This window comes from Ochotona curzoniae, unplaced genomic scaffold (assembly GCF_017591425.1).
Source record: "Ochotona curzoniae isolate NIBS_2020 unplaced genomic scaffold, NIBS_Ocur_1.0 scaffold_4701, whole genome shotgun sequence".
Lineage (NCBI taxonomy): Eukaryota > Metazoa > Chordata > Mammalia > Lagomorpha > Ochotonidae > Ochotona > Ochotona curzoniae.
The window spans coordinates 12330614-12357682 of NW_024467122.1; the positions used below are offsets into that span (position 1 = coordinate 12330614).

The following is a 27069-nucleotide window of genomic DNA, read 5'->3' on the forward strand; positions in this document are numbered from 1 at the left end:
GTTATCTTTTTATTTCTTGTACCCTTTACAAAAAGAAGTTTTTAATATTGTAGTCAAACTTGTCTTTTTTCTTTTGATGCCTGTGCTTTTGGTATTATACCCAAGAAATTGTTACCAAATCCAATGTAGTGAGTCATTCTAATAATTTTATAGTTTTTCCTCGCATTCAGGTCTTTAATTTTGGGTTAAGGTTTGCTTAAGTTTTGCCTTAAGCTCCAACACATTTCTTTTTCATGTAACTACCCAGTTCTCTGGGCATCATTTTTTAAATAGATTGACCTTGGTCGCATTGAAGAGTTTTGGTAGCCTTGTAAAGCTCTTTCTTCCAGGCTGAACATTGAGTGTTTGAACTGTAAATCTTGAGCCTGTCTCACTTTTGGGAACCACTGTCAAAGCTACTTTCTAAATGCTTCGTTTTAAGGGTGTCTCTGCCTGAAACAACATCCACTAAAAATAGTTTCTCTTTCTGTGTGTGTGTGTGTGTGTGTGTGTGTGTGTGTGTGTGTGTTTCCAGACTCCTAGCTCTTTATTGCACTTATTGCATTTGACACCTTCCACTTGAAGTTGTTAAGGCTTTGTGTCTGTCTTTTTAATTTAATGAGATAAAAAGCTCTGGATGCCTGAACTCTAATGAATACTGTGAAACAGACAGAAAAATCTCTTGCAAAAGGAAAGTCCTCTAGTGACTGACTTCACAAAGCCTTTTGTGTGGCATAATCAAAGGTTATGCAGTGTTTGGGGACAGAGCATGTGTTGAATCCAATTAAGTCGAAGAAAGATGCTACTTAATTTTTATAGTAGTTAAAAAAGATTTGCGTAAAATGATGAATTCTCCTCTTATGAGATCTAATCGTTATATGCATGGTGCATAGAATTGTGTTGGGTTGTTTTCTAAATTGCCAATAATTCACTGGGGCTTATAGCCATATCTTGGTTGTGCTGACAGATACTGGAGGAACAGGCTCAAATTCATAATCATTATTTTCATTTCATTGAGGTCTGGATATCTTTGCCCTGGCTACAGCTACTGGACATGCAATTTCACAAAAGACTAAGAGACAAGAGGTGCCATTCATAGTTATAGTTCCAAAAGTGGAGTGCAGAGGTCCTTTTGTGAATGATCAGTTATTTAGCAAAACTGGAGAAGGCTCATTGAAATAATTGCAGATACAACCACTGCTGTTTCCATAGAAACAGCCCATTTCATGTGGAAAGGTTCAGGACTCCTGTTTATATTCCTCCTGGGGAGATATATTTGGAAATTGGCTCTTTCCTCCATGTCCCGGAGTGCTGATTGAGGGAGCATCCTCTTTGGCAGACAGGCTAACTCCAGCTCTGTGGTCTGGCCACTCTGCAGTCTCATTACTGGTCCTACTCAGTTCCATTGCAGTCACAGAAAGAGAACCTGCTTTCCTTTAAAACCAAATGAACCAGCCTAACCTCCAATGCGGAGTGTGAGATATCAAAACTTTTGATTATAAAATGTTAGGCCCTCAAAATCGAAGTAGTAATTTTTCTTACTAAAATGTTAATCTTTACCCAGTTACTGGCTTTTAATTCTTACAACTGGTAGATTGGGCGCCTCTCAAATTATAACGATGCCAAGCAGAATTTCTTGTTTGTCTTTGATGTATGAATTCAGCAGAGCTTCACTTTTAGTTGATTTGTTTAGAATGAAAGCTGGACAACCTTGTGATAAATAAAGGACTACATCATTGATTTTGCTTATCTCTTGTGTTGGCTTTATGGCAGAAGTTTAACATTAAATTACTTGAGCAATGTCTTATATTTTATCTCACAACTTTGCAATAAAATCAGTTTAATGTTATCAGATATCTTTCTAGCCATCTATCACTGGCAACTTGCAATTGTGTAAGTCTTATTTTCCTGGAATGTAATAATTCCAGGTAGGAAAAGCTGAGCTTTTGAGGCTTTAAAAAGTCAGGCAAGATTTGAATGAGCTAGAAGATGAATTCCAAAGAAACATGCACTAGTAGATGTTTCCAGCAAACCCTTGAAATGTTAGTACGTGAATCATTGGACGATCAGTAGTACTTTCTTCAATCTCAGAGTATTAACATGTATGTATTTTTCTCCACAGTAAAACCGACCGTAATTGATGTTGACATTTATGTTAACAGCATTGGTCCTGTGTCATCAATAAACATGGTAAGAAACTATTTTATTATCTGCTCTGATGGATTAGTGTGCTTCCTTTTGCTTACATTTTCCATGTGGATTTCTTTCTGAAATTTGTCATGCAGATGTAAAAGTCATCATTGACTTCTTAAATATGCTGCACTTATTAGTAGTTTAGATATTACAAAAGGCCAAAAAAAAAATTCATGAAGCAGAGCTTGTGATGGTAGCAGAAAGATGTTGCTCAATTAACAAGTGTCCCTCCCCACAATTCATCTTCTCAACACATGGAATCATAATACATAGGTTTTCAAATGAAATTGTTTGCAATTATGTGGTCCTTAGTTGTATCAGAGCTCATCGAGGTGAACAAATGAGCATGAAAAGAATGAAGGGGAGAGCACCTCCTGGGACCGAGTGCCAATAGGATTTCAGGAAGTGTCTTGGGTTCTTAAGGGCTTTCTGATTTCTCCTTGTTAGGAACCTGTCGAAGACCTTCCTGATTGGTAATCACTAATCAGTTATTAAATGGCTGGGAAATTCCTCTGTTGCCCCTTGAAGGTGTTACTTTTCTGGCCACCTGGTGAGACAAACAGGTGACTCTCCCTTCTCAAGAGTGTCTGGTTTCTCAGGATTTAAACAGTATCCTGTTCCCAGTACTCAGGGTGCCTGCCAACATTGGGGCAGTGAGATGGTGGACAGGAAGAATGTCCTCACAGGGTTTGCCCCTGGACCTCACACAAGATTTTGGCGAGCTTGGACCATCTTACTTTCCTGTGCTTTCAGTGTTCAACAGGAAAGGATTCAAGATCACACAGTTTGCATTTTATCTGAATTGTGCACACTGGATAAATAAAATGCCATTTGTTACAGGAGAAGGTATGGTATAAAACATGTAGTTTGCCTGTACATGTACAGTGTTTCCATTGTAAGCAAATTGAGTTCGAGAACTTTTTAAGGTAAAAGATATTCTGTATTTTTTAAAAAGTGTGTATCTTATAAGCAGGCATTCTTCTTGTCTTGGTCTGCAAGGCATGGTAACCCACCAAGCCGTGAGTAGGACTCGCCAGCAGGCCTTGCATTGCAGTTGCCTGGGCAGGAGCACCTGCACTCTTGGGTCTTCCCTATGCTGCCGTTTTATTTCTGGATTTGAGGAACATGTGAAACTGAGGGTAGGGAATTGACAAAAGCTGATTTCTTATGTGTCTTCTTCCCATTGCAATGTTCTGTGTATAGAAATAACCCATCCAAAGTTAGCAAAATCATTTCCTTTCATTGCCAGATTTTCAAAGCATTCTTCCCTTCTTTTGTGACATAAGGGCTCTATGTATGGCAAAATTGTATTTATGGATAACTAACTTTGAAAAAAAAAACCTCTATGTCCTCCATAAACTGGAGCAAAGAGGTAAGATGTATAAAAGATAATTATATCACACAACATGTGGTACAGATCATTGTGTGTTAAAGTCAAATTATGTGTTGTTTGTTTTTTGGTAACTATTCAGGTGACTACACAGAATAATTATTTCTTAGTGCGTTTTCTTTGCTTACATTTGTTCTATAATATTATGCAGTACCTTTGTGTATATTACTAATTTAACGCCAAAAGAAAAATAGTCTCCATTGTATATGGGTGGTAGGGGATACTAAAAACGTTTGTGGAAAATGCACGGTATCATTTAATTCTGTTTTCCCACAAGGTTTTTCAAGCCCCCTCACATAGCTACACAATTATTTTCAGAACAGTTTCTTCTATTTATGTATAAAGGAATTTGTATGAGCTTGTAAAACTTAAGAGATCTAATTTGTGCTTAGTATTCAGCTTTGCTATTGGAATTTGAGAATTTGTGTATTGAAGTCACAAGCTGAAGAGGAAGCTGAGGAAGTGATTCACCCCAGATCATCGAGCCACTGCTTAAGGCACTCTTCTTGGCAATGTTGGCAGGGCTGGAGTGGCGTTGTTTCAATCTGAAACCCAGTTTCTGGACAGTAGGTTGTGAGGTGTGACCATGTGGGAAGGGCCCTCTTGTACCATGTCTGGGGAGTGGTATTCCCAGTAGCATATTTTATGTGCAGGACAGGGCCGCCAGCCCTGAGGCTTTGGTGACAAAGGAAACTCATTTTTTAGATTGGTCTAAAAGAGATTCTTGTATTTGCAAAACATGAAAAGCATTTCCTTTTGAAATATGTGTAGGGCCTATTTTTTGAGGTTGATTCCAATCTTGTTTGCTCTCCAGTCAGGCTCATCCATTTAAAGAAAAGAAATAGCTGCTCTTTAACTGAGAATGGAGTTACATTTTATAACTGAGGATATGCCATTTGTAAAACATGGTGCAATATACCTAACTTACCAAATAACATAGCTTAGACCTCTTAACCAACAGTGCTCAGAACTTGTTTAGCAGTCTTCAAGTGTGCAAAATCATCTGGAATATATTCTAGAATATAGGATTGAATAGGTCATGCAATTTTCTGAAAGGAAAGAACAGAATGGTTGCATGGATTCTCTTTTACACCGCTGTCAAGTTAGAAAATTGTTGAGTCAAGCACCGCAAACCAGGACTGTCTGTAGTTGATCACACAGCACTGACATTTGTGTTCTAAAATCATGGACTCTGACTTCTCTGTCTAGGGGTAAGGAGTTACTGTAATGACCTGAAGCCGTCTAGGGCTCCATCACCAAACAAAATACCAGAGCTTCCCTGTGAGATACATCCAGAGAGAGACAGCAAGTTACTCTTGTTAGGTTTTTAAAATTGGAGCAGAAATGTTTGAATTAACTTTTTCATTTTTTAAAGGTTTATTTGTTTTTATTGCAAAGTGAGATATACAGAGAGAAGGAGAGACAGAGAGGAAGATCTTCTGTACGATGATTTACTCACCAAGTGGCCACAATGGCTGGAGCTCAGTCAATCTGTAGCCAGGAACCTGGAATTTCATCTGGGTCTTCCATGCAGGTTCAGGGGCCCAAGGCTCTGGGCCATCCTCGACTGCTTTTCCAAGGCACAACCATGGAGCTGCATGGCAAGCGGGGCCTCGGGGATTAGAGCTGGTGCCCATATGGGGTGTAGGTATGTGCAAGGTGAGGACTTTAACCAGTAGACTACTGTGCTGGGTCCAACTTTCTCGTTTTTAACAAAGAGTTTTCAGTCCTTCAAGTTACATTTAGTCCAGATTTTTTTCTTCCTGGAATGTATCTCTACTATCATATAAGGTGGACCGATGCCTGTGGTCATAGTGCTTTGTGAAGTACTACAACCATCTAGATAACAGTGGACAAGCTGAATGACTGCCAGTGCTTTCATCTAGAGGTGGTGGAATATTCGTTGTCCTCAACGAATGAATGATAGAGGATAGGCACATATTTGTTTCAATATCAGATAATCCCACACAAACACATGCACTCATTTATCAACCATTATCCTGAAAGTCTTTGTGCTCCCTCTACTCATCTCCCACACCCCTCTTACTCCTGGAAGCCACAGATGTTTCTACTATATCCACAGTTTCGCCTTTTCCAGAGTTTCATGTAGGTGGAATGATACAGTATGAAGGTTTTTCATATTGGCCACCTTATTTTTACAAACATTGATACTGATTCACTAGAAGAAATCTAAGAAATGAGTCACCATGAAGTGACTATAATGTGTTACCCAGAAATTAACAGGGCATTGGAGAGATCGTAGACAGAGGTTCAACCTCTCAGAATATGATGCATTATATGATATTATGAACTGGTAGGGTGACTTAACAGCCAGCAGGGGCTGTGCAGGAAAACATGAGAAATACCTACCTAATACCTGCTCCTGTGGCTGGTGCTTCAAGAAGTAACAGCAAGCAGCTGTATCCTGATTAAAGTCTATAGAAGACAAGCTCCTTTCTAGAAAGGTTGGTCATTGCTGCAAGGTGATTCATTGTACCCCAGAATTTTCTGAGGCTGTCAGGGAACTCAGGAGACTCAGCAAACTCAGGGGAACCCCAAAGTAATAATGTCCATAATGACATGTGCCACCTTTTCTGCTTTTCTTTACATTTATCATTCAGAGCAGTTTTTGGGTCTGTAGTTTGATTCTTTTCATCACTATTTAATATATGTGGGCCATTATGTCTTAAAAAAACATTGCTTCAGCACCATTTTCTCTTATTGCATTCTAGGACTCGAGTCACATGAAAGCTGTTTATTTCTTCCATATTTCACCTGTGTGTGGATGATTTTTTTTCTTTTTTTTTTTTGTCTCCAATATTTGGTAAGGCACTAAGTCACTCCTTATATCTCTCCAGTGACTTGTGAAAGCCATTAATTCAATTCTTAATTTCACTGACTATATTCTTTCTAATAGATGTCAGTTCTCTGGAAAGATTTTCCACCCTGAATACTAGTTTTCTTGAGCACAATTAGTCATTAAACCCACATTAGATAACTATAATACCTTGACCAGTATGTTTTTTCATAGTATCTTTTTTTCAAAGAAAAATTTCATTTATTATTCAAGTTTATACAGATGCGTGGAGATATATCACCAGTTAGGAACTTAGTTAGATAATGAAGTAAAAATGCTTCAATCCTTCTAGCTACATCTTCTATCTATTCTCTGGCGTTACTTAATTTCTTTATGGTAAAATTAAGCAGAAAATACCATCAGAGTCTGAGGCATTCAGCAGCAAAACCACAACCTGGTATAAAGTTCTCCTAAATAATAGAAGGATAAAGGCTCAAGACTCACAAATCTTTTGTTCTGTTTCTGTTGCATGTTTTATTGCTTGGTTCCACTTCTCAACGTTTCTGGCAATTTGACTGTTGTACACAAATGTAATTGACGCTTTAGAAGCCTTTCCACATGTCTCTGGTAATCTGAACTTGCCTATGAGGTGGTGGGCTATCTTACTGAGGTGATGTGGACTCGAGTCCCCACCACTTTGCGTATAGCTCCCTAAAATCCCGGTGGAGTCCCTGAGATACTTTGTTATCATAAAGTGGCTGAAAATCAGGCTAGTCTCTCTCTCTTTGCTATTTTTAGAATTACGTTTTAAGAAGATTAGTAATTTTTATCTCAGAAACAGATTTACAATGAGAGAAGGAGAAAGAGACAGAGAGATTTGTCATTCAGTGGTTCACTGTCTAAGTGGCCACCATGGCCAGAGCTGAGCCTCTCTGAATCCAGAAGCTTCTTCCAGGTCTCCCACATGGGTGCAGGGTCCTAAGGACCTGAAGCATTCTCAGCTGCTTTCCCAAGTTAGAAACAGGGAATTGGATTGTAAGTAGCAGCAGCTGAAACTCTAACCAGCACGAATATGGGATACCAGCACTGCGGGTAGAGATATGACTTGTTAAGTCATTGTGCTGACCCCTACAAGTACTATTTAATCTCTACTCAGGTCAGGTTAGTGAGTAAACATGTTGAGAAGGGAGCTGTTATGGACTGGCTCACTATTCTATCATTTGTTTTCTCTGAAATCTTGATCCTTTCTGTTTTGACTCCTTGGCTGCCTTAAACTCCAGCGAGCTGTTCCTCTTGGTGGCTGCTCTTTGCCAAGCTTCCTCGTATCATGTGTCATGGCAGCAGGAGACAAATTCTGGGAGAAAGAACATGTGGCAAACTTGGTTTACTACAGTGAAGCTACCCATTTTAAAATTTGTTTTCTTAAGGAATGAATTTTTAAAATTTGTATTTTAGCTGGTTTTTCCATGAATGTTTCTAAAACCTTCAAGAAAATGTAGGTTGTGGAAACATTGAAGCAGATTGCACAAATTTTTCCCCCCAAAACGTGCATTTTAATTCTGTATTGCTGTGAATTGATGTTGCTTCATTTTTGTTCATAATGAGTTTTCCTAAGTTATCCAATTAAAGATAGACATGATTGGTTTGAAAACGGACTAGATTTTATTTTGACTAATCATGGAGAAAATAATTTGGAGCAGAGAACTAAGTCTGATGAAACTTTCTTGTGCAATGTTTATCTTACACTGAGAACTTCCCAAACTGCTTTCAAGAAGAGAACATGTTCTAGGGTACAGTGTTTCTAGCTTCTCTCTATGAATGATGCGACTTTTAAAACGAGATTCGTTATACATCTCATCTAGCTTAAAGGACCACTTTGCTTGTCCATTATCTACTGCTATCAAGGGTGGTCTATTTTTTACTTTTAATATTCTTTTATGAAATAAGAAATGGGATCCAAAATTGTGATTTGGCTGTTAAGCTGCCACTTGCAACATCACATCCCATGTTCAAGTTCCGACTTGAGTCCTAGTTGCTCTGCTTCCTACCCAGCTCCCTGTTGGTATTCCTGAGAAAGCAGTGGAAAAGGTCCCATGTGCTTGGACCTGTGCCTGCTATGTGGGAGACTCAGATGGAGTTCCAGACTTGTACCTTCACTTTCCAGCACCAGCCATCATGGCCATTTGAGGTGTAAAGCATCTCCTTCTGCCTCTTTCCCTCTCTGTCATTCTGCCATCAAGTAAATAGAAACAAAAAAGACTTTAAATGAAAAAAATGACACTTTTCCATAGTAAATGTCTGTACTTGAGATTTAATTTGTCACTGGAAGGGGAAAAAGCCTTTCCATGGTAATCACAATAGAAATAATGCATAAATTGTACTTTGATTATATAAATCAATAGAGAACATGGACGGAGTCACACAGTGTGTGTAAGAATGATCTCTGGAGCTTTAAAAAGTAAGTCTGCAGGGATAACAAAGAAGATGACATGTAAAGGATTTTTAAAAGCTGAGATTCAGCGAATCTTAGTTTGTAGTGGGAACTTGCTTGACCGTAAGCCAGGGCTAAGTCCTTTACAGCTTTCTGATTACATCTTCCTGTGTTCCCCAAAATCGGATCCAAAAGTCTTACCCTCTGCCTGCCTACATGATTATGTGTTAGCGTATACACAAACGTGTACACCCTGCACACCTATCCGATTTGAAATGTTTGTAGTTCACAAGCCAAGTTTTGTTACAATGGTATTAGCTAACATTCATTAGGTGCTTTCACTGCTGTATGTGCAGTCCTGACATTAAACCTATGAGAGCATTGCTATTTTCACCCAAGTTTGTGGCTAATGCAGTGGAGGGTTATTCCCTCGTGTCATGTCATAAAAGCTACCTGAAAGATGACAGAACCACCACTTAGCTTTTTCATCCTTAAAAGAACAAAAGATTTAGAATAGGCTATCCTGAAGGGCATGTCTTAGCTGTAAAAGTGATGAATTTGAAACTCACTCTGTGTCTTCTATTTTCTTTATCTTCTTGACAAATTGGAAATTCTCTCCCTTTTATACAAAATGTGATTAGAGGTGCTACCTGGTTGGTTGGTTGGGGCGGTCATATCCATTGCACGAATGGATGTGAACTTTTCAGTGACTTAAGAACACTGAAGTATCTGTAACAATACAATATCTGACCTTTGTTAGCACCGATTAGGTACTAGCTCCTTCAAGTTGTGAATGGCTTGTTTTTCTTCTTGAACTCTTCCACTTCATTGGATATTTTGCAAATGGTATTTGGTTCTTTACACTATGGGCTACATAATGGATAATTGAAAAAGAACATCTTGTTTATGTTACATTAAACAGATTTTTCAAGAACATTGAACTGGTGGTTTGGGACTTACAGTTAAAGCTCTGATGAATCCTTCTCTTCACATCTGGCAAGGTTTCTGTAAGTTATTGCACAGCCCAGCTTACCTGAATGTAGGGAGCCATGTAGTTTGTAGTGACAAAAATGTACAGTGGAGCTTGGAAGGACAGGTGTGCTGTGCCAAAGCATTGCCGTAAGCAGGTAAGCAGGAAGATACCTTTACAGGGTCTTAAGGGGGCTGACCATATGAATGTTAAAGAAATCCACCTGGGAGCACACTGAAAGAGAAAAATAGCAGCTAACTTAAGTGATGGAAACATGATAAGAATTGCTGTGAAATTCCAAGGCAATAAATGAGTGAATAGAAATAAATAGAATAGTAAATAGATAAATAAAAGTAAATAAATAAGAGTGGTAGTTGGCCATCCAGAGGAAGTTATGGACTTGAGAAATTTAACCTTCAAGACAAGACTGGATGCATACAGGAGTTAAGGGACCACCGAAGTGATATCTCACAGCATTCGCTAATGCAGTAGATATTCCTGAGCACTGCCATGTGTCAGGCGCCGAATCAGATACTGGGAGCACAATGACAAAGGGAACCGTAAAGCTGGAGCACTTCAGGGACTTCACGTCCTGCGTGCTAAGATGCTAAATAAACAAACATGCACACTGTAATTTAAAATTGCATGATTCTAGGAGGAAAGTAAGCATGTGGGTGCGACAACACTAGGAAGCTTTTCTTTCAAGGGATATTGTCAAGGGAGGAGAGTGGAAAGAGAGTAGCTGTGAAAACTCCTAAGTGCTAGAGCAAGAGGGTCTTGGCAAACCACACCGAGCTGTTTGCATTTGACTATTGGTCAAGCAGGCAACCACAGAAGATTCTAGCAGGTAAATTGTGTAATGTGATTTGCCTTTCAAGCAGTGCTGTTCCCCAGTTCTGCAATGGCCAGCCCTGCTCCCTGGAGGCAGTACTGCGTCTTTTGCATCCTACCAATGCACCTTTAGTTGTTTGAAGTATGCCCCACCTGCCACCCAGTTCTTTTCATTGAAATCTTGTCCTTCAATCTTAGAATATGACTTTCTTTGCAGATATAATTATATAAGTCATAGAAGTGCAGAAACTTCTTTCTGCAAAGTACCTTTTAGATATTTATATCATCATTCACAGACCAAACAAAATTGTCGATTTAAAAATTAGCTTGCTGTAGGTGTATTGAATTTTGAGTCCCACCCATACTTGCCTTGGCAGAGCCACATCAACTGATTTTGTAGGTCACATATGGCTCTCAGAATGGATGTTCCCCACTGCTACTGAGTTACAGTTGGGTTGTCCTGGAATTGGATATCAACTTCACCCATATGAAGTGTCCTCATACACAGGGGACATTTGGACATTGATGCCCACACAAGGCAAACCCTGAATGAAGATAGCAGAGACTTAGGTGATGCTCCTATGAGCCAAGGAGTCCTGAAGATTGCCAGTAAACCTCAGTTAGCAGGGAAGAGTCTCAATTAAGGCCCTTGGAAGGAACCAAGCCTGCCAGTGGTTTAATATTGGACTCCAAGCCTCTTGAACTCTGAGGTAACCAGCTTGTTTTTTCACATCAGTCATGTATGGCGTTTCATTATGGTATCCCTGGCACTTACACATTTGCAGGTTCTGTTCATTGATTAAACAAACAAACAAACAAAACATTTGCTTGCTGCTGGATTAGGAGATTGGTGAGCACCCCACACCTTTACTTAATCTTCATTAAGGATGTGGGATCTCAGCTGAGCAGTACAAACACTGTGGAGCCATGGTCAGTGTTCCTTCTTCGGACAGCTGCTGAGAAATGTGCAGGGCTCTCCCAGGCAGGTGTTGGTCAGAACTCAAAGCAGTCCTGTCTCCATCCTGTAGGGCTTCTGTAGCAAAGGCACCTAAAAGGGAAATCCAACAGTTGTGGACACTGGAAGTCTAAGTTTCAGTTTCCATCATTTCAGTCTCTGTTGAAATCCCTCTCTCTGTGTCTTCCAGTGACAGAAGGGACAAAATTATTTCCTCCAGCCTTGTTTGTAAAGACACTAGTCCCATTGGCTTGAGTGGAACCTTCATGACCTAATCTCATTCACCTTTTAGTGCTGTTACATTGTGTGTAAAATTCCACGTATGAACTTTGAGTGGGTACCAATATGTAGAACATTACATGGAATGTACTGTGAACCAGGGGTGGCCATTATTTGAAATAATCAAGAACCCAAGGTGCTGCCATTGTTATGCAACAGGTCATGGCTGTGCTGTTGTCTTGTATCAACCTTGCTGGCCCTGGCATCCAATTTGGGGTCTTTAGGGATTGTGGGTTGTCATATGAAGATGATATCCCTTTGGCACAATGCCAGGGGGACCAGGACATCCTCACCTGACTGACTGGTACCCTGTTGTCTTGAAGTCCAACTCTTTCCCAGGAGCTAGCGATCCTCCGCAACACAGGTTTGTGCTCTCTTTCTATGTTCTAGTCCGAATGCACAACTCACACCTGGCTTGCTGTCCCCGGGTGGGCTGGCATGGAAGAGGAGGAAGAAGTGAACCAGGCTGAGAACAGAAACAGCTAAGCAGAATGCTGTGGGGAGTGTGTGTGTGTGTGGGGGGGGGGTGCAATACTCAGGAATGAAAGTTCTGAAAGCCAGAACAGTTATTTTGTTCACTGACATCCTAGTGTCTAGTCAGTGCCAGTCACAGAAGAAATAGAATAAATACAAGTGTTGGCTGCAAGTGCACTCATTTAGTCTTAGAATTTAGGTTTGCCAAGTTCAAAGTTGCTCGCTCATTTTTGCCTCTTAAAACACCTGCTACCTTAATGGCACAGGCATGTATCCTTGTTAGGGATATTTTTAATAAGATAGGTGTGTGTGTGTGTGTGTGTGTGTGTGTGTGTGTGTGTGTGTGTGTGCGCGCTTTCCTGTGCCTTGCCTAAGTATACAAGTCAGAAAGAGGAATGTGGTAGCACATTTAATACAGATGAATGCATGCACCTGTGGTTCTGTCCTCATTCATTCCATCAGTTCAGACTGCTGGAATGATTTAGGTTTCTGGAAATGAAGCTATGACTCAAAACTATGTCAGCTAAACATCATTTTCTCTGGAGCCTAAATGCTCATATCAGGACTATTTCCCTGTCTAAGCACCCCGTGTTCTGACAACTTTTTTCTTTTCCTTTAGGGAGAAAATGACCAGCATCCTTTCAAATCAAGTGTCCTGGCAATAACTTACTTGGGGGTAGTCAGAATGTTTCTGAAATAGGCAGAAGCCACTTGGCAGAGCATGTGTAGAGTGGCTCTGTGCTGAAGGATTCTCCACCTCATATCCGACTTGTGAACACGTCTTGTTATTCTCCAGACCCAGACATTCTGTCTTTGTCCAGGGCCTTTTGGAACGGTCACTTGGGAAGGCAGATTTTATTCAGGATTTTTGCAATAGGAACAAGAGACGGCAGTGTGAGCCGGGATTCCCTTACTAATACAGCAGGGAGGAGTCTGAAATCTGTGCAGCTCTGTCAGGCATTTTCAGCCACTTGCCCAGGAGAATCTGCTCTTTTATCTTCCCAGGAAGTTCTTCCTCGCTGAGAAACTTTTTCTTCCTTGCTCCTTCTGCCATCCTAAATTCACTTCATTTGATTTTTCTCTTTGCTTTTGATAGTTCTTCACTTGGACTGTGTTACTACCCTTATAGCCTATGACTCTGCACTTGGTGGCACATAAAAGCAGGCTGGTGAAGTCCTCTTGGGCAGGCAGAAGTCCAGTGGATACATTAATGTTTTCTGTGGTCCCTGCTGTCAGGACCAAAGGCAGGTGTTGGGCTTCTGAAATGCTGAGTAAACCACCACACCTGTTATTTGTTATCCATGAAGAGGCCTTGAGGCTCTGTGAGAGGACAGAGCTGGGTGGATCGAAGCTTCAGCTTAGGAGGCAGACAGGATCCATCTTTGCTTTCGTAGTGTGGTGATGTGATGCGTGGCAAACAGCTGCCAGCTCACTGGAATGTTCTAGTGAGCCCCATTCCCCACCCCCATCCTGTGGGGCAGTGCTTGGGAGGGGGAGGGAAACGCGCAAGGGGATGCCTTTGGTGAGTGGCCAAAGATTCCGTGTGTCTGACACAGAGGGAAAATTTGCTTGTTCTATTAGTGAAGGAAGCCTTTTAAAATTTCCTACCAACAATTAATTTCTCCACTGATGTGCAATCACTCACCTTTTGTTTCTCTGTTCCCTAAATCTTTCCCGTCTTTCTCATTCATAATACGGCTGTCTAAATATAGACTTGTCCTTGGAACTATGCAAGGAAATGAAAATGAAGTTATCAAAAAATATTAAACTACTGTTTTGCTTTTCCATCTTTTTATAATGCAATCGTCCAAGTTAGAGATTTTGAGAAAGACATTTGAATGAGAAAAGTAATTAAGGTTCAAGCATCAAAAAGGAATTTCCATGAGATGAAAAGTGACTGTGTGAAGTCAATTCTTTCTTCTTCTGAAATTGTTCTGAACAACTCCTAATGAGTTAATCTTAATCCTGTGAGGACTGGGCTCTGCTTTTCCTGTGAGGTGCTCACCTCAGACCTGGAGCAAATTCCTCCAATATCCAATATTGAATCAGCATTTGTAGACTCTATTTGCTGTAAGCTTCTTTTATTCTTTTTTTGTTAGCAATGGTGGTGAGTGGGCTAAAAATATGAAAAGAGAAAACTGCAAATGTTATTTGCACCATTCATGATGTTTATGTAAAGTAATGCAATAAAGTTAGTATCTTTTAGTAATTTGTTGTATTTTCTACCCAAGCTGCAGGCTGTTTCTCTAACGTCTTGCTCTATCACCTGTGGTTATCTAGTAAGTACCTCTCAGGAAATTCATTTTTTTTCAAAAAGAATAAGTTTATGAGTTTTTCCTCATTGATACTAATTATTTGTTTGAAATGTAGAAAGGAAGAGGGCAGGAATGGGAAGAAGGAGGAAATAAGAGAAGGTGGGAAAGATGGTGGGAAGAAGGGTAATGTAGAAAGGAAGAAGTAAAGAGGGGAAGGAAATAAATCTCCTGTCTGCTCATAGATATCTGCAAAGGATGGGGCTGAGACAGCCTGAAGCCAGGAACTCAGTCTAGGTCTCCTATATGGATATTTGGGGCTTATACGCTTGAGCCATCATCTGTTGCCTCCCAGGGCATACAATAGCAGGAGTAGAGCCAGGAGTTGAATCTAGGTATTCCATAAAGAATGCAGGTGTGCCTCTTAACCACTGTACCAAACATCTGCTCTTCCTTAGTGAGTTCTTAAACATTGTTAGTCATTCTTCTGTTCCCCTTCTTGCTTTCAGAATTATTCACAACATATCTGTGTAGTGAATTAGCCAATCAAAACAAAGTGACCAGCACTTAGAATCATCCCTCATCTTGTGTCTTTGATTTTTGATTTTTTTTTTTTACACCAAGTAGACATGGTTGGGTGAAGCCAGGAGAGTGCTATTTTGCCTCTAGTCTCAGCTCTAGGCCTACTGAAAAGCATAGCAAGAAGAGGAGTGCCGTCAAGACCAGGTGTTGGAGGTCTTCAGAGAGAAGCCATTGAAGGCTGTTTATGGTGGCGGGTCCTGGTCCATGACATGGGACCAGAACTCTTCCAATAGGGCTGCACATCAATGAATGGCAGAGACACCGTTTAAAACAGTCTTATTCTGTGTGCAATACAGAGGCCTCTTGTTGCAGCTGTTGTGCTGTGTTGTTTTCTTTCTTCAGAGGAAAATGAGGCAGACAGCCTAAGCTGGCTGCAAGAAGGAGGCTTTCCCAAGTGTACAGCACCCTGGTGGCCTGGCTTTGGGCCACAAACTTCCCCAGGAGCACCACTTCATCCCCATTCTCATCATTGTCTTTTAGCTGCACCAAAGAATTCTCTAACTTATTCTCCTTATTTTCCTCATAGCATTTTACATAGACCCCAAAATATTGGAAGTGGTTCAAGTTGGAGGTTCCAGTTTTCAAAAAGTGGGAGAAAGGCAGATCTTCCTCCTGTCACCTCAGGGAGTTGCCTGCTTTCCAGAGACCCATGGATTTCAGATGCAAACCCTTGATGTGGAGCACTGCAGCCCCTCTTACCAGTTCCCAGTTCTCTTCTTCCTCTTCTTAGCTTTGCTGCCATGTTACATCCCTGAGTGGACACAGGGAGCCTGCTGGTCCCCTGTTGCAAAACTTGTAAGGATGGCATTTTATCCTTCATGTGTGGTTCTGCCAAGGCAGCCAGCTCACCTTCCCTGGACACCTTGATTCTTTTCTCTTGCACTGCATCTGACACAGTACCCACCAAGTCTTAACTGGTGTTGTGCTATAGTGCAGCCTTCATGGTTCTGCAGCTCCCAGCCCCGCCTCATGGCCACCACTGTCATACCTCAAAGCTCTTGTTGCTTCCAGGCTCAGCTCCAAACTTCTTGCCCTGGATACTGGGCTTTCTGCAAAGTGCATGGAGCTGTGTCTCTGGATTAGTGTGTGTCCCTCTGCAGGGACTGCTCAGCTCCTGACCTGGATGACTCTGACTCCCACCCACCTTGGTTCAGAGACTGAGTTCCTCTGAGGTTTCTGCTTCACTGTTTCTGCTTCCTGAGAGGCCAGAGCCTCTCCACTGTGGTCACAAAGCCCTGCACAGGCTTGTATCAAGGACTTACTGGATTTAATTGTCACAGTTCTACCTGTAGGCTTGTGCCTTGTGTTTGCTCATGTTCCTCAGAACTGGACCTCTCTGCATCTGCTTTGCCAGCCATTGGATCCCTGATTAGCTCCCAGGAGATGCTCAATGACTATCTTTTTCTTTCAACGAAATCTCCCAAACTTGTTAATGTGGCTTCTGTCTGGAAGCACTTCCTCCTATGGTGAAATCATTGCCATTTCTTCCAGTCTGATTCTAATCTCTCTTTAGTGAAACCCAGCAAATTCCAGGCAGAATTGTTGATTTGATGAACTTGGTGGCATTTAGCTTCCCCATGACCATAATAATTTTTTCCTTGTTGCTTTGATGGAAATATCTGTTTATCCACATATTAGGGATATGGAAATGTTAAATTTTGTGGTTTTAGGCTTAACAGCTACATGTGGTCTCACCAGACCTGATCGAATCAAACCAGAAAGGAGTTACTCATGTTCCATGGACTCAGGATGCACTCTGAAGTAGACTCAGAAGCCAGCTTTGTGGAAACAGGAGATTGACAGCATCCAATCAGAAGGAACCCTGTTGACCCAAGCTGGCTTGATATGGGAGTGTCCTGTGCTTTATCCATGCAAGAAAGATAACTTTGAAAATAACTGATCCACTTTTTCTTGCCTGTTTCTTCCTCCTCTACCTCTAAAGTCAACTTCAGACATTCACCTTACTGTACAGGGTTATGATTAGCTGATTCTAGAATCATAAACAAAGTATCATTTTTGTTATAAATTTGTTATAACGTTGTCTTCTGACATCATGAGTTATTTACCCACATCTGCACGGCTCTTCCACACTTATGCTGCAGCCATTATGTATTTGATTCCCCTGTTTCCTGTAGTCAGGGATGTGGGCAGGCTACCTAGCTCCTTACCGCTGGGTCTGTCACAGGCCCTAGGAAAGGCTGGACCTTCAGTCATCTCAAGGTTGGACAGGAGGAAGAGCCATTTCCAGTCACTGTTATAGCTGTTTCTTACTGGCCTTTCCTGGTCACCCATAGCTCCTGCCCTCTGAGCTTCCCCAGGACCAGCTGATTGCATCAGCAAGGTAGAGGGCAGGAGAGGAGAGACAAGCTTCCACAATCTAATCTGAAAAATGGCATCCCATCACTTGTGGCCATGTTCTGTTGTTATTAAGTCCAACACAGGACAGGGGAGAATACTTAAGGGCTCAGTGCCACAAGAGGAGAGGTTTGCCAGTTGCTTTAGAAGATAAAGACCACACATTTGGTTGTGCCAGCCACTCCTCCAGAAGTGAAACCAGACTTAGTCTCTGAAATAAAGTAAAGAAAGCTGAAACTCTCCGCAGTCCTTAATTCACAGACTCAGCACAATAGGTCATTACAGAAGCCTAAGATACTTGCAGAAATGCAGTGGAAACTCTGAAGTGACATTAGACGGGGCTTGAGGCAGTTCAGAGCTTATTGGAGGATTCTTTGAGGATTGTAAACACAGAGGTGAGGGAGTGGGAAATGCATGCTAGACAGGAAGGATTGGCAAGTTTCAAGGCCAAGCTTGTGCAGAAATGCAGTTGATGCTGAAATGCCTCGCTGCTCTCCTCAGCAAAGCAAACTCCAGCAATCCAGTTCCCTGGTCTTATTCTGTCCTTATTAGTTTCCAAGTTGCCTGGCAGTGTCTTTTCATCCCTTGTCTCTTTTTGGAGTGTACCTGTTGTCTGCTGCAAGATAAACTCTCTAGAAAAAAGAAGGAAATTTACTTTGGCAACAATCAATGAAGCAGCTATCAGCTAGAGCACAAACCATCAATCTGCTGAGCTTGCTGCATATCAAAGGATGGCAGCCTTTGTTCTGTTTCACTTCATCAAGCGAGGAGGTGTGTTCAGTGAAGGAGAAAGAAAGGAACTGGGTTCTGCCGAGTTCTCAATGTGTACTAAACAGTGTACACATATTACTGCTTCAGTACTCAATCTCGTGATGTCAGCATCCCCCTGGTCATTGAGGACTCGGGGAGCCAGGTGCAGTGAGTTGATGGTCCAGGACATGTCCTGGTGTCAGCTGCAGTGGCAGCACATGCTCTACAGGGTGACCTCTCTTTGCTGTGGAAGCGAGCACACTGCTGGGTTAATTAGTGCTGTGTGCATAGAGATACTGGATAGCCCTGGAGCACATTCTGTGTCTCTTCCCTGGCAAATGCTGACGGTTGTTTTGTTTGCTGTGCACAAGGAGATGGTGGAGAGGGAGAGAAGTGAGAACTGAAGGAAGTTCCGGGTTTAGAAGGAATCATTACGGGGACATGCTAGGAGTAGGAGGAATTGCCCTTGATGCCTTATACACTTCTTGAAAGTCTTTGCTGTTAGTGTGTGCACATGCTTGCCTTCTCAAGCAGTGTGAAATCAGACATGGATCTACCATTCAGTGTGTTTTAACTTTTTGTGCCCTCTTTGTTCTGTCTCCAGCAACCAAATCAGCTTTATGCCCACACTGTTTGACCTGCAACTCCATGCTACAGGAGAAAACAGATCTTCCACTCTTGCTTTGCATTTTAATATAGTGATTACAGATTTCTTGAACGCAACTTTTTAAAGGCACAATATATCCATGTATTATTTTGGGATATACAGGGTATGCTTTTTGGAGGTCTAAGCATAGATGTATCCTTTTAAAATATGAGACCAGGGTGAACACTTGTCATAGGAATTAAGGCACCTGCGTGCCATGTTGGAGTACCTGAGATCCCCACCAGGCTCTGGCCCCTGTTTATAGCTCTTTTTATGGTGTGGATCCTGGAAGCAGCAGTGGTGACTCAGATGTTGTGTCCCTGCCATCCATGTGAGGCATCAGACTAAACCGCCAGCTCCTAGCTTTCAACTCAGTTTTTGTTGGCATTTACATGCAGTCTTTCTCATAAACAAAAATTATAACAAAACATTACTGCAATTCTAGAGTGCAAGAGAATGCTTGTTCCCTCTCCTTTATCTTTCAGCTTTCTCTTTTGCAAGTTAGAATAGGATCAAGCAAATTTAAGTTCTTGAGCTCTTGGTATTTTTGAACAAAGAAACACCCAAGTGGATGTGTTGTGATGGCTGTACTTTCTTGTTCCACATATTTTTTAATGTATTTAAAGTCCTTCATTAGTGACTTCTTTTCTTGCAGTACTCTGAGACTGTGAAAGACGTGGTAAGATAACGTTTGCAGTGGGCCATATGGTATCAGCTGCTTCCTCAGCTAGCTGTTCCATGATTTCTCATATTGGTTTCCTCTGCAAACTTAAACCTCCACACATTCATTTTAAACCTAACATATTGGGCACCTTCAGGACGCTGTGCTCCAAAGAAGCATTCTGACCAAGTGTTCTTGCATTTTAGGAGAGTTTCCAACCCTGTGGTTTGCAAATTCTGGCATTAGTGAAGAGTGAAAAGTGCAAGGGTACACTTAGGCCTGGTTTGCAAAGGAGGTAGATCCTCTTCAAGGTTCCTAATGATCTCTAGCAGTGCTGAGGAAGACGAGGCCCAGAGCCTTCATTCCTGTGATTCTGGGGTGTTGGCTGTTGGTTTGATGAAAATGATGCACCCATGGGCTGGCTTAGGGTCAAATCATAATTAATTTTAAAAATCAGGTATGTATTTCTTATTCTTGCCTCTCTTATATCTGCTGCATGCAAGAGGCGTCAGCTGAAAGGTGAGCTCAGTTCTCTTCTGTCACTATTCTGCTTATTTCAAGAGAAGGGGATTTTCACTGCTTGACACGTATTTGACCATGAAAAGCCGCAAGTTCTCTGATGCAAGTTTTTTAGGCATCCTCCGTCAAAGTGTCTGTTTTTAGCTCCGGAGAGTTAAGGAGAGGCTCTGTTTAAAAAGGCATATGCTGAAAATGACATCGCGCTTGCTTTCAGGTTTCTAAGGGCTTTCTCAGTGGGGAAAGACAGTGGGGATCTATTTCTTCTGTTTTAAGATTTATTTATTTTTATTGGCAAGGCAGATATACAGAGAGAAGGAGAGACAGAGAAGAAGATCTTCTGTTGATGGTTCATTCCCCAAGCGGCCGCATATAGGCTGGAGCTGTGCCAATCCCAACATAGGAGCCCGGAGGTTCTTCTAGGTCTCCCACATGAGTGCAGGGTCCTAAGGCCTTGGACTGTTCTTGACTGCTTTCCCAGGCCACAAGCAAGGGGCTGGATGGAAAGTGGAGCTGCTGGGATTAGAACTGGCGCCCATATGGAATCCTGAACGTTCAAGGGAGGACTTTAGCCACTAGGCTATTGTACCGGGCCCAGTAGGGATCTGTTTCTGAGCTAACAGTGGAGGAGCGAGAATGGATCACCCTACCTCAGGGGCAATCTTCTGTGGTGCACTTTATCATTATTAGGATCTCTAGCTTTTAATTGGAGGTCATTTTGCTTAATGTTAGGAAGCCAAATAAGAACTGAGTTTGTGAAATAACTGTATCATGGAAGACAAGATTAAGATAATAAGTCAAGCTTCAGCTAAAACACCTGCTACTGCTGTTGTTCAGGACAGCGGGGAGGGTTCCATTTGGCCGCAGGAGAGGGGAGGCCAGCGGGGAAGCTGCAGATTATGGGGTGGAGAGCATTACCTGCCTGAGGGCTGTGGCCCCGCTGACTCTGGAAGAGGGTGAGTGCCTCTCATCTGCTCTTCCTTCTGATCAGGGCATGGCGTCTCAGCCTCTCCTCCTCTCAAGAGTACCGCCAACATGATTTCTGGGCCAGCCCACCTCTGACACAAAAACCTCTGGGTTACCACCAAGTCAATATCAAAATATCAGAGGTAACACTCTTAGAAATGATTTTTAGTGCTGGCCCTGTAGCATAGCGGCTAAAGTCGTTGCCTTGCATATGCTGGGATCCCATATGAGCACCGGTTAGTATCCCAGCTGCTCCACTTCCCTTCCAGCTCCATGCTTGTGGCCTGAGAAAGCAGTAGAGGATGGCCCAAAGCTTTGTGACCCTGCAGCTGCATGGGACCAGAAGTTTCTGGCTCCTGGCATTGGATTGGGTCATCCCTGGTCTTTGTGATCATTTGGGGAGTCAGCCAGTGGATGGAAGAGCTTTCTGTCTATCCTTCTCTTTGCAAGTCTTGCTTCCCAATAAATAGAAATAAAGTCTTTTAAAAAAGAATAATTTTAAAATAGCACAATAATTGTCCATATGTATGGTGTACAGTGAGGTGACCCTATGTGTAATGAACAAATTGAGATGATTGCCATATCTCTCACACTGTATGTTTATTATTTCTTCGTGTTGAGAGCGTGTAAAAATCTCCCTTCAGCTTGTTTTGGAATACACAGTACGGTATGGTTACCTATGTATATTCTGTGATGCAACAGAATATGAGCACCTGCTACTGCTTCACTGATGTGCTGCAGCTTTGTAACCTTGAATCAGCACCCCTCCACCCTTCCCCCCCTTTCATACTCTAGTAACCATTATTTTACTCTCTATTTTGATGCAGTCAACTTTCGTAGGCACTACATTATTACCATTATGGAAAACAGTAACGTGTACTTCAGAAAACTACAGGTAGAACTACCATACGCCCCATCAGTCTCATCACTGAGCATATCCAAAGGAAATGAAATCAGTACATCAGAGATACGTGCAATCCTCTGTTTATCACAGTGCTATTCACAGCAGCCAAGATTTGGAATCAGCTGAAATGTCTGACAGTGGACACACACACACACACACACACACACTGTAATGCTATTCAGCCATGAAAAAAAAGAAAGATGGAATTCTGTCATATAAATGAAAACAGAAAACGTGATGTTAAGTGAGGTGAACCAGCAGAATAGCATCATGATATCACTTGTATGTGAAATGTGAAAGTTACATAGAGAAACACTTTTAGCTTCCAGATTCTAGACCCTGGCTGATCTCAGCAGCTGCCAAGATGTGCACAGGCTCAGGCAGGATGTCTGGCCCCGGAGCAGGAGCTGGCACAGCACCCGGGCTGGGAGCAGAGGAGCCTTCAGCCAAGACGAGTTAGGCCGCAGCTCCTCCATGGGGACTTCATGCAGGGAAGTAAGAAATTTGCCTTTCTCCTCTCTTCCACCCAGTTCCCTTGGTTGTAAAACCCAAACTATTAGCTCTCTGAGGAAGCCACGAAAGGCCTGCCGCTGAGTTTTCTGTTTGCACTAATAACCTAAAATCCTAGCACCAGTCACCTGTGTGAGGGAAGGTAAGCAGTGTAATCTTCCTTTAAAAGAAGCCTGCCTTTTCATTAGCTATCTGTAGTTCATCTTAAAATTAAACCTCTATGCTTTGGGGGCCAGGTTGGGCCTCGTATTCCTTTTCTAGGTTCTTGTTTCTTGCTTAGGTCAGCATCCTAAGTACAGGCACAGGTATGATGTACAAAGCGATTATTAAGAAGTTGAGGCAATCGCACAACTGTGGACTATGTTCAGGGCTAGAATGGATTTGGAAGGGAAAATGTGGGAGACAGATGTTTTCTGCCTTGCCCGATCTCCATCCCTGGGGAGGAAGAGAGAGCCCCTGCCCGTGGTCAGCCCTCTTCTGAGCATGGGAAGGGGAGTGGTTATGTGATGAGGGAAAATACATCCTGGGCAAGGAGTCATTTGAACGACAGGTAGGCGGATAGAATCACATAGGGCAGGGGAGGTGTGGCTTCTAGCTTGTGACCCTAAGCTCCTAAGCTACCTACCTATCCCATTTCACACTCAGAGATGTGAGGTCACTTTGCTGGGAATTCCATGGCTCCCCAGGTCATGATGTGACGCAGAAACCGTATGAAGAGCAGCGTTGGCCTTGTCATAGGTTTCTGTTTCCCTTGACACCAGGGATCCACCAAAACCATTCCAAATTTCTCTAGCCAGTTCCTGACATTCCTCCTTTTGTCTGCCATTATGTCCACCTTGGTACCTACTGTTCATTAGAGCAAGGGTTTCTTATGGTTAATTTGGACACCTAAGCCTTGACACGCCACCTATAGTGCTTATGTTCATGTAACTCTTAATTTATTTAATAATGGTGACCAAAGGGCAAGCATAGTGATGCTGGCAACTTGAATATCACCATGAGAAGAAATTCCTGTGAGCGAAAAGGTGAAAATTAGCTAAAATCATTAGGATCTATGGTAAAAACGAATCCTTTATCTGCGAGATTGGACAGAAGAACAAAGAAATTCATGCCAATCTTGCTGTTGTACCTTAAATTGCAAAACGTAGGGCTCCTATACTTGTTGGGAAAGCATTGGGTTTGTGTTTATATGGAGAAGAGTATGGCACTGCAGTACCTGTGGTTTCAGGCATCATTTGATGCTGGTAAAGAGGGCCACGTAGTAACTGGAGCCCCAGATAAGGTTGTAGTATCTACCCAATGCAGAGTAGATATTGAAATGAGAGTAATCATGGGTGGTGCAATATGGTAAATTTTGGATAAAATCCTACCAAATTCTTCCCCCAAAATGCTGAATATGATTATTTTTGTCTCTCCTATTAGTTTTTTAAAAATTATTTTATTTTGATAATCTTTACATAGTTGATAGGGCACAAAGGGTCAAAGGCTATAGGAAAGTAGGTAAGACCATTGTTTCCATATTAATATTATTTTTTTTCTGTATCCGGAGTAAGAGGAGAGATAAAGGGAGAAGCCCCACCCAGCCTCCCACCCATCCCAGGTCCCCGACATGAGGCATGCCGGTGGGTATCTTTCTCTGACCTGTTCTGGGCTGCTTCCTTTCATGGTTCTTGCACTCACCTGCAGGTACTATGTCCTGACAGAGGAGTTTCTCAAACTCCTCCATCAGAACCCCTCCCTATGCCAGATCTCATGCATACTGGTGAGTCCATGGGCCAGCCCTATTTAGTCCACCTCCTGTCCTGGCAGTAACAGTGGCCTTTCCTGATTGGCCTTCAACTCATTTTGGTTCTTACTGTTAAATGTTTCAGCCCAGCCAAGGTTCATTCATACTGACACAACTCTCACATGGCTCTGTAGGGGCAGAGACGTAGCCTAGTCCATCTTATATCTACACTAGTCCTTCAGAGCAACAGATGGTGCTGGAGTCTAGCCTGACTATGTGCGCCCAGCCCACACTTGTATCAAGGGAGACTGGAGCCATACCCAGACCAGACTGCAGCCCCCACTCTGGGCCCTACACTGAGCAGTGGGAACCCCAATCCATCAAGGGTGTACTCTCATAGCTCCCCAACCGGGCCTATTCATAGCCATATATTATGCATGTGCCAGTGGTTGCTCTGACCCAGTTGGCATAGCCCCTCACCTGATTTGCCCTTTGCATTCAATGCTATGGCCTAGCATCCCTGGGTCATGCAGACCAGTTGGTGTAAGAGCCTAACTTGGCGTGACCTGTGCTCCAGCCTGATTTCTATTCTTCCTTGTGAGCTAAGGTTTGCTCAGCCCTGCCCCGGTCCACCTCCTTCCAGTTGCGGCCTGGCCTCACCCCACACCCTGTTTTAGGATGCACATTCGGGTGCTACTGCCTTGACCTGCCCAGACTGTTGTCGGTTCCTTTACCCATGAGTGATGGCAGGTTCCATGGTCACACCTGGCTCAGCCTGTCACCACCCTAACTATTGAGCTAACCAGCAGGACTTGTCTTTCAACAGGGTTGGGCTCATACATCCCCCACAGAATCTACCCCTGGACCTGGTTCTCTTGCATGCTGGTTAGTGTTTTGACTCTGCCAAGTGTGACCTGTCTCCTGTTCCACCACTCAGTCAGGTACTGGTACCTAGCCCTGCCAGACAGGCCCCCCAGTCTGTCTTTCATGTGGACTAGTGTGTGGCAGTCAGTGATGCTCTATACTAATAGCCCATCTCAGGACTGCCATGTGGGCTGGTGAATCAGTCTGGCCAAAATATATCATATGGACTCTCCCCTCCAAGCCACCAGGTCTCAGTCCCCATGCTTGCCAGGAAGTTCCGTGACCCCATCACTGTAAGTCACACAGGGTTTGTCCCTCACATACGCTCATATTGACCTTAACCATGGATGTCCCTAGGCAGCAATTACATAACCTAAAAACCCTAGAGCTTACTGCCAGGTGGCCAGCAGGCAGAGCCTGGCACCCAGTGGGCGTGATGGCTGCCCAAAGCCTAGGACTCCCTCACTGTGTGGCAATGATGCCCATGGGCTGAGTCTCACGCGTTGGGTCCAACCTGGCTTGGGCACTCTACGCAAGCAGGTCACTGCTGCTGTGGAGGGCTTCTGTCATACAAGGTGCCAGGGTCGAACTCCCTGTCTCTCCTATTTGTAACAAGTGAACATATAAAATGTCAAGTAAATTTGACATATATATATATACATAAATATACAAATATGTGACAAATGCATACATATGTAAAGATATAGAAATTTTACATAAAACAAATATGTATGTATTTTTGTAAATATATGTTTGACAGCTAAATCCAAGGTACATGGCTGGGTAGAAATATTGAGTGCAGTCACTTATAGTTGCTTCCTGAAAGAAGAGCTGTTAGACGGGAAAGTGGTACAAGTGGATTGCTGGCTTAGGAGGAAAGCAGATCCATGGGAGGCAGGAGGGCAGGGGAGAGAGGAACAGGGGAGTTGGTGATGACTGTTGGTTACTGGGGCACCTTTGAGCTCTCCTGCAGTCTCTGTGTTATATTTATTAAACCTCATCGATGGTGGGTCACTTGAAAGTTAATGGGAGGATATGTCAGTACCTGAAGTCTTCTCTGGCATATGTTAAATGCAAGTTTCTCTTCCTGAGAAGATTTCTGAATTGGTCTTTCCAAAGCCAGAGAGGAGTACTTGCTGAAGAGGACAGCTTACTGCAATGTGTGGTACGTCTGCTTCTGGTATCCGGGCATTTACCATTTCCTCAATGAGATTTGATCTCTGTAATGGCCAAGGAGTTCAGTGGTTTCTACTCATTCTTTGATAGCACAGAAAGAGATTAGTTTTTGAGAGAGAATGCAATTTTTTAAAAAAGTGACATCATGAAAATGGATCTTTTTTTAGAGATTTGTTTATTCTTATATAACAGGCTGATTGTATAGACAGAGAAGGAGAAAAAGAGGTTTTCTATCTGCTGATTCACTCCCAAAATGGCCACAACAGCCAGAGCTAAGCTGATCCAAAGCCAGGAGCCAGGACCTTCTTCCAGGTCTCACACATGGATGTAGTGGCCGAAGCACTTGAGCCAATCTCCACTGCTTTCTAAGACCATTAGCAGGGAGCTAGATCAGAAGAGAAGCAGCCAGGACTAGAACTGGTGTTCAAACTAGAACTGGTGTTCAAATGGGATGCTGGAGCTTCAGGCCACCAAGCTAAGCCACCAAGCTGGGCCTGAAACAATGCCTTTGTGTTGCCTTGTTTCCTCCTTATTCTTATGTTATGCTTGACACTCTGTCCAGTGACCCCTCACTCATCACTGGTAACTCTGTACTGTGAGTATTCTTGCTTTTCCAAAGGTGAGCAGGGCTGCTAGCAGACCTCTGCAGGCACAACCAGAACTGTTCACGGTCTCCAGCAGCACAGAGGACTTCCTCCACCTGTGCAGAGACATGGTGGGGCCACCACAGACTGCTGCCCTGCCCAACTTTTTAGGGGACACATCCTTCCACTCTCTTGCTATTGTTAGAATAAGCAGCAGTGTGGGTAGCCTTGGGAGGATCCATAGGTTTTATGAATATAAAACCATTACTAGCCAAGGA

At 42.7% G+C, this 27069-nt stretch overlaps 1 protein-coding gene across 1 annotated transcript in view; it reads left to right on the top strand.

Annotated features, from left to right (window-relative positions):
- Positions 1 to 27069, top strand: part of GABRG3 (gamma-aminobutyric acid type A receptor subunit gamma3) — a 503489-nt gene that overhangs the window by 31065 nt on the left and 445355 nt on the right. The window contains exon 3 of the mRNA XM_040969452.1: positions 2102 to 2169. Within this exon, the coding sequence (XP_040825386.1) occupies positions 2102 to 2169 (68 nt within the window). The remainder of the gene's footprint in view (positions 1 to 2101; positions 2170 to 27069) is intronic.